Source organism: Thermobia domestica, chromosome 11 (genome assembly GCF_964235325.1).
Source record: "Thermobia domestica chromosome 11, izTheDome1.hap1.1, whole genome shotgun sequence".
NCBI lineage: Eukaryota > Metazoa > Arthropoda > Insecta > Zygentoma > Lepismatidae > Thermobia > Thermobia domestica.
Window position 1 is genome coordinate 138,486,648 of NC_137464.1, and position 11,374 is coordinate 138,498,021.

The 11,374-nt window shown below is 36.2% G+C and overlaps 1 protein-coding gene across 1 annotated transcript; it reads right to left on the minus strand.

Moving 5' to 3' along the window:
* Positions 1-9,106: 9,106 nt before the first annotated feature.
* LOC145665289 (uncharacterized) lies at positions 9,107-9,946 on the minus strand. Its single transcript, XM_081732582.1, has one exon. It carries the CDS (start codon positions 9,944-9,946, stop codon positions 9,107-9,109), a length of 840 nt encoding a protein of 279 aa, XP_081588708.1.
* Between the last annotated feature and the right edge of the window lie 1,428 nt (positions 9,947-11,374).

Sequence of the window (11,374 nt, forward strand, 5' to 3'; positions counted from 1 at the left end):
AAGCTCCTCATATAAACTCACTGTATTCTTTGATTAGTAACTAAGTGAGACACATTTCACATTGCAGAAAAATTAATTAATTTCAGAAGTCTCTTTATGAAAATTCTTCATATCCAAGTTCTAGAATTATATCACGGTAGAATTGTCTTGACAAGAATATCGTATCTCATTTCGTCATTGTGACATTCTCTTTCCCTCTAATGCTATACACTGATCTTCTTGGTGTGTCAAAGTTTTTTTACTCGGAACATTTAATCGTCTTCACTCGCGTCTCGGTTTCCTATTCTCAAGCAACCTTTGGATAGCTATTCATCTTGTGAGAGCTTCGCCACAACGATTGTGTAATGGAGAGATACACATCTTTCGTTTGATGTAAGCAGTGTATTTCTTCTGTATTTCTTCAATATTTCAACATCAGTTACTAATACTATATATTCTACACTTCTGCAGACAGTAAATAATTGCAAAAAAAGTGAACAAAACACATGCGTTTGACATTAGATCAGGCATTATACTTGAAAAGTGTTCAAATCTTACCTCAGCTGATAATATTTCTAATCGGTCCAAGGGTTACCCACTTTAGGAGGTTTGCAGTTAACTAATTTCTAGGCACGATTGGATACATTATGTCAGGAAATTGTATAGAAGAACGTTGGTGTGTCATCAACACTATAACTTTAGCAAAAATGCTGAATGATCATGCCTACTCAAGATCATTGAGAACTCATTTCTAGACTTTGCTCGCGGACCTCTACATGTGGTTATGAAGAAGCTAAAGTTTTTTTAAATTTAATAATTTCGTAACATTTTCTTTCAGTAGTGCTTGTATTGACCTTAAAAGAATCAGCAACTGCTTATGAAGTCTTCTAGTAAGATTCTTAAAATATCTGAATCAGTCCCATCAACAGCTTCAGATTTCTCGTTTGTAGATTCTGCTATTATTCTTGTCCATATACAGCTACTTCTATTTTTTGAACTTTGTTTGCAACATTTGAAGGCGTCTAGTATTGTTCTCCAAGTTTCTCATTAACTGTGATTGAATTGTCATGGCTTCATTGGCAGAATAAAATTGGATCCTTGCAGATATTTCCCGAAAGCACTTTTTTCTCTTTGCTAACGCGTTAATCACCCCAGAAAAATTGGTAGCCTACATTAAATACTATTCGATAATAATATCACTTGGAACTTCGCTCAAGAAGTCCTCTTTTTCAGCGAATTGTTCCTTGAGAATGTTCCTTGAGCTGTTAATTTCTTGTAATCCTCTGACACCGAATTTGCCTTCAGTGCTTCCATCTGTTGAATATAGTGATGTGCAAATTTATCATAGAAAAGATGACCAGCTGCGTGAAAAAACGGAAGCCTTAATTTAATTGACATCAAATGAAGTGTTTAGTCCTCTGTTCAATTTAGTCCCTTTGGATGAATTCAATACGGTTATGACCTTCTCTAATTATTGCATCAAAATTAACTGTTCGCAAAATGTCACCGTATTAATTTTGAAATTTCTTAATATGGTTTTTGTCATGCAATTTCATTTTCTTGTAAATTTTGCGTAGTGATTTCCTCATCCAAACGTTGTTGAAAAGATCGCATTTCCTAGATTTTGTCATCCCTTCCGACGGTTGTAAATGTCTTCATAACCACATGTAGAGGTTCCCGAGCAAAGTCTAGAAGTGAGTTCTCAATGATCTTAAGTAGGCATGGCCATTCAGCATTTTCACTAAAGTTGTCATAGTGTACAGTATACATCAAAGTACTTCTATACCATTTCCTGACATAATAGATTCAATCGTGCCTAGAAATTACTTAAGTGCAAACCTCCTAAAGGCGGTACAACTTTGGACCGTTCAGAAATTTTTTCAGCTGAGGTACGATTTTAACACCTTTCCAGTATAATGGCTGATCTGATGTCATAAAACATGTGCTTTATTCACTTTTCATGCACTAATTTACTGTATGCAGAGAGTAAAAAATATAGTACTAGTACTTGATGTTGAAATATTGGAGAAATACAGAGGGACTACACTGCTTATAACAAAAGGAGAGGTGTGTATTTCACCAATTCACAATCGTTGTGGCGAAGGTTTCTCAAGATGAATAGCTATCCAAAGGTTGTTTGAGAATAGGAAATCGAGACGCGAGATGCGAGTGAAGATTTGAATCTTCCGGGGAAAACGGCATTGACACACGAAAAGTATTAGAGGGAAAGTGAATATCAGAATGAAGAAATTTGATACGATATTCTTATCAAGACAATGCTACAGTGATATAATAATACTTTTTCATTCAAAACTTGGATATGGAGTATTTTCATCATGTGACATCTGAAAAAAATGACTTTTTCCGCTCTATGAAATGCGTGGCACTTACTTACGGATCAAAGCTAACAGTAACTAACTTAGTCAATCCTATACAACTTTATATGTAAAACCTAGTGAGCAGCAAGGCCGCTATTTAAACGCACATTTGATAGCCTCGAGTGTTTACACAGAGGAGAATTTCTTTCGAATAAATTCGTAAGAACACAACTCTTTGGAAAAAACCGCTTCTATCAGGCTAAGAATTAAGAAAAAGGTGAGAACGTTGTGAGTCCTAAGTAGATTTCTTCAGCAGGAATCACTCTCTAATAGTACTATAGTTGCAATTGCTTGATTATCATTGATTAATTAATACTTGTTTTTTACAATAGGCTAACAGTTAAGAAAAATTTTATTAGTCCTAATAAAAGTTAAGGAGCTCTATTAGCACTAGTGCTTCGTTTTTGAGAGTTAGGTACAAAAGATTATACGGCCTCAGATTCGTTGTTAAAATCCTTTTCTAGTTGTAAACCAATAGGAATTTAGGAATTGATTCCGTTTTCCACTGCTGACTTCTAATTTTCACAGCATTGTAAGTAGGACATAGGACGGCATAAGCCATTTAGCTTTCCCGCGCACCTCGAAATAGAACCCTCGAATTATTGGCATGCCTGTTGCACTCTAAACCACTAAATAAAAGTCGAACATCCGCGTCCATCCTCAAAATTATTTCTTTAATCACCGCATCACATAGAAATCGATTAAATCTCTTATTAATATATGTTTTCAGACTTTGTAGAATACTTTCAATATCATATCAAGTGACATCTAAACTAATGTTCTCATTTTAAGGCGATTTCTGTCGAAGTGGATTGATATTACAAAAAGCTTCAAAACTCGGGGATGCCTGTCCTATCGCAAGTGACCCATCAACTTGAACATCATTTTAACGCGCTTTCTCTTTACTATACCTTATGAGCTCACCGTGATATTCATTCCTTCTAAGCTAAAGACTTCTTGTTTCGTTCGTCACTCGGTTTAAACTCGGATATTTCGAATTTGCATGTCCTAAGGACAATATGAGCTGCCGTCTTTTCCCAATTCAACCCGTCAGCTCTCGTCGGTTGTACTGCATTGACCCTTGTTAATTGTTAGTTACTAATAAATTTAAGAATTGAATGAAATGACAGAATTGTCGTAGTCTTTGATATTTGCTATTGAAATATGGGTCTATTGTTTTTGGCAAATGGAGTGATTGGAAGCTGAAGTAGACTCTTGTTGATCGGTAGTTGCCGATATATTTAAGAAGGAGATGAAAGAAAAAAATGTCGCAAATTGTTAGATATTTAGTATTGAAGATTGATGTCAATTATTATAGCGAATGGACTATTTCATTGATAAAGCAGAATCTTGCTAATTGTCACTTACCGAAATATCAAGGAAAAATGAAAAAGAAACTGAAGCTGGACAGATATTTTCAATTCAAAAGTAAATCTTCTCAGTAAGAACGAAAGGAATATTTGAAAGATTAAGCAAACTCATTCTGATCATTAGTTCCTGCCATATTTAAGTATAAATTATGCAAGGCAGCAGACGTAAATAATCGGATATTCACTACGGGATAAAAAGAAATGGCCGGATGAAATATTTTATCACTATCATTAGTTACTGACTTATTCGCGTTCAAGTTATAAATAGAAATGTTCTTAATTTATCTGTAATTTACAATTGAAACGTAAGTCCATCGCGCACAACGATGAGGGGTTTCGAATATGAAGCATACTCTCACTGAACATTACTTAGTGACGTATTTAAAACAAAATCAAAGAACAGGATAGTCGCGAATTTTCAGATATTTACAATTGAAAGTTAATATATTCAGTACGGAGTAAAGCGAGTTTAAAATATGAAGCACAGTCTTGCACATCATTACTTACTGATAATCTAGAAGAATGAATACTAAAATTTTCAATTATTTATAATTGAAATGGAGTGTTTTAAAGGTAAATATTGCCTTACAATTATATAAAACAACACGCCACTTACATAATGTTTATTCGTCCGCGTTTCCTCTTTTCTAACATTATCAATAACGTCTTCTTTTGTGGGCAGAATCTACGAAATGTAAGGCTTCCCACACGGTTTTTAAAAGCATGCGAAAGCACGTACAGAATGAAAATAGCCACACTTATACTAAAATTTAATTATAGAAATAGCAGAAAATTTTCTTTGGAGGAATTATTTTATAAATATTAAAGCATATGGTATTTTTGAGGTTCCTAAAAATTATTTATACAATTGTAAAGTATGCGTAGGCACAGATCAAGTAATTGTACACCGTTATGCAGCACGTTAATTACACATGGAAAACAAACGAGAACACGAAAGCAAACGAGAACACGAAAACAAACGAGAACACGAAAGGAACAAAACCTAGTAGAATAACATACTAACAACTCACATGTTTGTGCAAGTCTACTTTAATCACTTCAAATGAAAGGAGTTCTATACCTAAGATTCTAACTCTTAAACCTTCCCCTTAAAATTATGAAACGCAAAAGCAAAGTAGAAATTTAATGTAAAGGTAAATTATTCCGATACATTTTCCCCTGTGGCACAAAAAAAATCATATTTATGATTTTTTTATTGAAAATCTTTCAATAAATCTATGCGCTTTCCCGGCGAGTAATCTAATAATTTTACATTACAAAAATTTTGATTGGTTACTTCTCTTCCGTTTAAGTCTTTTAACAAAACTTTGTTCTTGTTCACTTTTGTAACTGTGTATGGTCCGATATATCTAAGCATATATTCCTTATGCTTACATATACTCCTTATATTCCATATTTCTTATGCGCATCTGAGAGATAATGGGTTCTAACCATTACTAAGTCTCCGTTCTTTAATTGAATACTTGATTGTGTGTTCTTTTGAATTTTACGTTTTCTTTTCGTCAACAATCTCGGAACAACCAGTAAGAACTTGTTCTTCGTATCTATGTCTTTCAGCTCGTCCGGCCAAGGGAAATAAGATTTATAACGATCAGCTATACAGTAAGAAATAAAAATCTTTGCAGGCGAACAGTCAAGACTAGAATTATATGAATAATTAGTAGGTCTTGTGTATATTTCACATTATTCTTCCATTTTGAATGACTATTATGACAACTTAGACGTATTATTCTGTTCAGCTCTGTATGCGATATTTCGGCAATTCCATTAGATTTTGGGTTTTAGGGTAAAGTTGTATAAACAATTTTCCGATCTTCATAATATTTCTTCCATTTGTGTGATAGAAATTGGGGTCCTTTATCCGATATTATAAATTTCGGATATGGGAAAATGTGAAAGTATTCCTTTTCTAGAACTTTAATTATTTCGTTAGTTGATGAAGTTCTTAAAGGAAAATAGCAAACAAACAGGGTGAAAACATCGACGACAGATAGAATAAAATAACAGCCGTAGCTGCAAGGTAATTTCCTACTATATCTATGCTCAATTTTTGGTGTGGTCTTTCTGCTTCAATGTGATATTCCTCGGAGGCAATTATCCTTCTTGAAAATTTCGTAGTAGCACAGATTTCACAATCTTTTATATATCGCTTAAATGTATGTTTCTGTCGTCGCCAGTAGAAAAGTTTTTTTGCAAAATTTACACACTTACTGATCCCGAAATGTCCGTTATTATGAATAGTCTCGACTACTTTACAAACTAGATTCTCAGGGATAACTAACAACCAATTCCCTGTTTTGTCATTTTACATAAATAGAATACCTTGAACCAAATGAATAGATTTGCAATTGTTGGATGTGTCTAGCTTTTTTCTTAACTTCAAACAATACGGGTCATGTAATTAGCTGATCGTTGCGAATCAGATTGTGCCAACCGTTGTGCTCGGATAGTCCGACCAATCAATAGCAAAGTCGAAGAGTCGCGGATACGGGGGGAACGACATTCCAAGGAATTAGTACTTATGAATAGTCTCGACTACTTTTGAAACTAGATTCTCGGGGATAACTAACAACCAATTCCCTGTTTTGTCATTTCTCATAAATAGAATACCTTGAACCAAATGAATAGAATTGCAATTGTTGGATGTGTCTAGCTAATTTCTTAACTTCAAACAATACGGGTCATGGAATTGCTGATCGGGGATTTCCTCTGGATCATGCCCTACATCAGAAAATTTAGTTACAAGATTAACATTGAATGTTTTCATATTTTCTAATGATTGAGGTGTCGTTCTACTCAATATGTCCGCAATTTTGTTATCAGACGCTTTTTTGTGTTCAAATGTAATATCAAAACGCTGTAGCTTTAACAATAATTTTGTAGTCCTAGGTAGTCCTAGGTGTCCTAGGTGTGCTCGAAGATCACTTTCAAGCTAAAGGCATACGTGACCGCTGTGTTGTCACAGTGGACAATTATTTGTCTTCCTAATACATAATAAGAAAAATATTCACACAGAAACAAAACGGCCAATAACTCTAATTGAAACACAGAATATGTTAACTCAAATTTTTTTAATTTTCGACTGGCATAACCTATGACTACAAGACTCTTATTACTTTCCATTTCATATTGAGCTAAATAGCCAGCAATATTTTCTATGGACGCATCTGAAAAGATATGGAAAACCTTTTCGAAATTTGGTTGGCTTAAATCTGGAGGTTCACTAAGCATTTGTCTTAAAGTAATGAAAAGATTAATATGTTCAGCGTCCATAAGAAACTTTCGATCTTTCTTCAATAAATCATATAGAGGGGCTGTTAGTGTTACGAAATTTGACAAAAACCTTCTTCTCCACGAGAGGATCCCTAAAAATGAACGCAGTTTCTTCTTAGTATTTGGCAAAGGAAAGTTTTTAATTATCTCATTATGCTTGGGGTTAGGTTTAATTTCTGTCCCATTTACAACATGCCCAAGAAACAAAATTTCAAACTGAATGAATTGGCATTTTTTAAAATTTAGAGATAAGTTCGCGGACTCAAATATTTTGAAAACCTGTTCTAAGTGTTGAAAGTGATCTTCGAGAAAGTCACTATAACAGAGAAGGTCATCTAAGTACACAACTACGAATTTTCTAGTGCTAAACCAAAATAAGAATTCATTACGTTCTGAAAGATTGCGGGAGAGGACTTGAGCCCCATTGGAAAAACTTTAGTACATATTGACGGCCTAAATACACAAAGCTAGTACAGATGTAAGAGTCCGGATGGAGTGGTACCCCGTAATAACCCATGGTGGCATCCATGGAGCTGAAAATTTTCGCGTTGGAAATTCTAATTAGAATCTCACTGATTGGCTCTACTTTTATTTTCGGAAAAATGACATTGTTGATAACAACCTTAAATCGATTACCGGACGCACTCCTCCAGAGGCTTTACGGACACAATGTATAGGATTTCTATACGCACTAGGTTTTTCCTCCGCAATTCCCAGACGAATACATATTCCCAATTCTTTGTCAAATTCTTGTTGTAAAGCTTGAGGAATTGGATACATCTTACCAACTACTGGTTCGGTATTTTTTAGTTGGATTCGATATGGCTAACAATTTACAGTACGTGGATATTCCCGAAAAAGATGTTTATATTTAAGCAGCAACATTAGTAATCGATTCCTTGTATCGGGGTTTAAGTCGTTTCTAGAGTTTATGTACTCCCTTATTACATTTTCCGCTATCTGATCATCATCCTGTAACTCTTGTTTATCCTTCTCCCTTTCCTCTTGTTCCATCGCTGATTCCAGTTGAATTAATAGTACTTTCGGGTAGGCAATATCTACTGAAACTTGATTTTCGCTATTATCTTTTAAATATAATTTCTTATTTTCCCCATCCAAATGAACCCCAAACTTTGCGAAAAACGGTAAACCAAGAAGAAAATCTGACTTTATATCTTTAACAACGAATAAGGGTATATTAAACAAGTGATTCTAAATATTTATTGTCAGAGTTATGGAACCCTGAACAGAAAATTTGTCCTGTCCTGTGAAGGCGTTTAATTTTAAATTAGTAGTAGCTTTTAATTTTGCTGATGGGAAAACTTGTTGTATTTTCTTCCAAATATTGTAACTCAATAAGCTTACTTCTGCCCCTGTATCCAAAATACAGTTTACCGGTATCCCCCCCTATGTCACATACTACTGAAGGCGAGGGAAAACTTCAAAATTTTCACTCTCTTCTTCCGCATCATCTCTTAAGACAAAACGAGTATAGAGTTTAAATTGATCATTATCGAAACAGTCAACGTTACAAGTGAGATTCGAGTTCTGATTACAACTTTTATTCGGGGAGAGAAGTTTTTTGAGAACAGTCGCCATTATCTCCCCTTAAGTGTGACTGCCCTGCAAGTTATCCGATGCCGTAACATATTTAACCATTGTGACGGGACTTTGATAGTTAAGCCCAGGCGAGTTCACTCCTACCGACGAGTAAGGTGGATTTAAGGTAGAACTTACTGTAGTAACACCTGGAATTGAAATAGAAGGCGTTGTTGGATAAACAGTGACAAGTAGATATGGATTGAAATGTAATTTTGGCCCATATATTGGAGGAGGAACAAAACTATTCTGAAATCCATTGAATACAGATATTGGAAGTTCCCTTTCTTTATTCCATGAGTTATCACGAAAACGTTGACAATTCACATTATTAGTGTTATTATACAGGGTGGCGCGTATTGTATCTACCAACTTCAAATGAAAATACAAAGGTGTGTTATGCAATTTTTAATGCAAAACTGTTATGGAATATAAGTATATGGACTGGCAATTTGTACACTGTACAACACTTGTCGAAGGAGCTCACTAAACTTTAAAAATAACGTCCTGTAAATGTCCGCCTTTTTCCTGGATGCACTGCTGCAGGCGACGTGGGAAGGCATTCATCACACGCATTAACGTATCCTGTGGAATGGAACTTATCACATGACGAATGGCAGTCTTCAGTTCGACAATTGTCTTCACGCGATTGGCAAAGACCCTTTCCTTAACATATCCCCAGAGGAAGTAATCAGGAGCTGTTAAATCTGGGGAACGGGATGGCCATGAGACATCGCCAAATCGGGATATCACGCGGTTTGGAAATGTTTCTCTGAGTATAGACATACTTTGGCGTGCCGTGTGTGCCGTAGCACCGTCTTGCTGGAAATAAACGTTATTGATCACACCCCTTTCCTGCAATTCCGGAATGAGAAACGTCTGTAACATATGGCAGTAGCGGTCGGAATTTACAGTTGTTGCATGTCCGGCGTCATCCTCAAAAAAATAGGGACCAATAATGCCACACATTCCAACTGCACACCATACCACAACTTTTGGGCTACCTTGAGGCTTTTCATGTAATGAACGAGGATTCTCCTGAGACCAATACCGGAAGTTTTGCTTATTAACATACCCAGTCAGGTGGAAGATTGCTTCATCGGACATCAAAAGTTGTTGGAGGAACAGTGGATCTCGGTTAATCAACTCAAGAATGTTCTGGCAGTTATTGAGTCTGTTTTCCTTATCAATGGCTCTCAACTCTTGTACCACCTGCAGTTTATACGGATGGAACTTCAAATCACCCAGCAAACGACCCAATGAACGTCGTGTCAAATGTAATGTTCGTGCATGTTGCCGTGCTGAACGTTTGGGACTGCGTTCCATCGCTACGCGCACTCGTTCCAAGTTTACATTTGTTCGAACACTTCGTCCACGACCTGGTGATTTCCGGTTCACAACACTACCTGTGGCCCGCCACTGTCTCACCCATCTCAGAATACTGTGTCTCTCGGGTATAGCAACATGGCGATCATCACTGTTTCGTCGCAGTGCCCGCTGAGCCTCACTGACAGAACCGGTTCGGATAAAGGCTTCCACCGCCGCAATTCACGTCTGCACAGACCACCGCTCCATGGTAAACTAATTGCCAGAGGCCCTGCTATTCAGTGCCGTAAGCATGCGCAGCATTCGTACGCGCATTTGATCAGGGTTGCCAACTGCAACTGGTAGATACAATACGCGCCACCCTGTAAAAACGACCTGCATTATTCCCATTTTGATTATTTATCCAAGGGCGCCGTCTATACCCCATATTACTATGAATTTTGATAGCGTGTTAGACCGTGTTTCATTTTTTAGCCCGATTTTGTCAAACGGTTTTGTCTGAACGGCATTATCCGTCTTTTGTTTTTTTTAAATTTATCAAATTTTATTTGTCTAATATTTGGTCGTTTCCCAGAAAATCTAGAGTTTGCCGAAAACTGCTCTCCCAGAGTGTTCGTCAGCTCACATTCAAGTTTGGCCAACTTTAAAGTTAATTCCTGTACGGTTTCTATTGATCCTAACTTTAAAATCCTTGCCTCTTCTGGAGGCAGGCACTCAATTATCAAATATCTAAGTTCTTGTTCAGACGGAGAACTAACAAACAAGTGATAATTATCCACTAAATGCCACACAAAATCTACTAATGAAGGAAACTTTTCTTTATCATAGCGTAGTGTATATAATTTCCTCTTCTGTACCTGCTCAGTAGTTGGAGAAATGTATTGTTCCTTGAACAAGCTCACAAAATCATCGAATGATTTAATCTTATCTACTACATTTCTATACCACGATCTGGCCGATCTCTCTAGGCAACGAGAAAAATAAACAGTTTATCGCGGTCGCGAAGCGGAATCATTTCCATAGTTTGGAGTAAATCCTCAAGGAAAAATCTGGAGCTCCTTTAGCCATCTGACCATTAAACCTTGGGAACTCCCTTAAGTTTCGTATATATGGATTGTAATGAGAGCAACTATCGAATATCTCCGGAAGTGATCGACATTCTGAATTACCTACACTGTTTTTACTCTCACGATATTTATTATCTAAATCTATTTCTTCAACATCCGACAGATAATCCGACTCTCCACATTTGCATAGGCATTGCCTTCCGGCTACTCTTCTAACTTTTAGAACATTATTATTATTAGGAAGGGGTTTGAACTTTGACTTAGCAATAGATTTACTGTTTTCTCGGCTTGTGTTTTGGAGACAATTAACTTCTTCACCTCCCGATTCACAGTCCGACTCATGGTTCCTAAACCTACACTG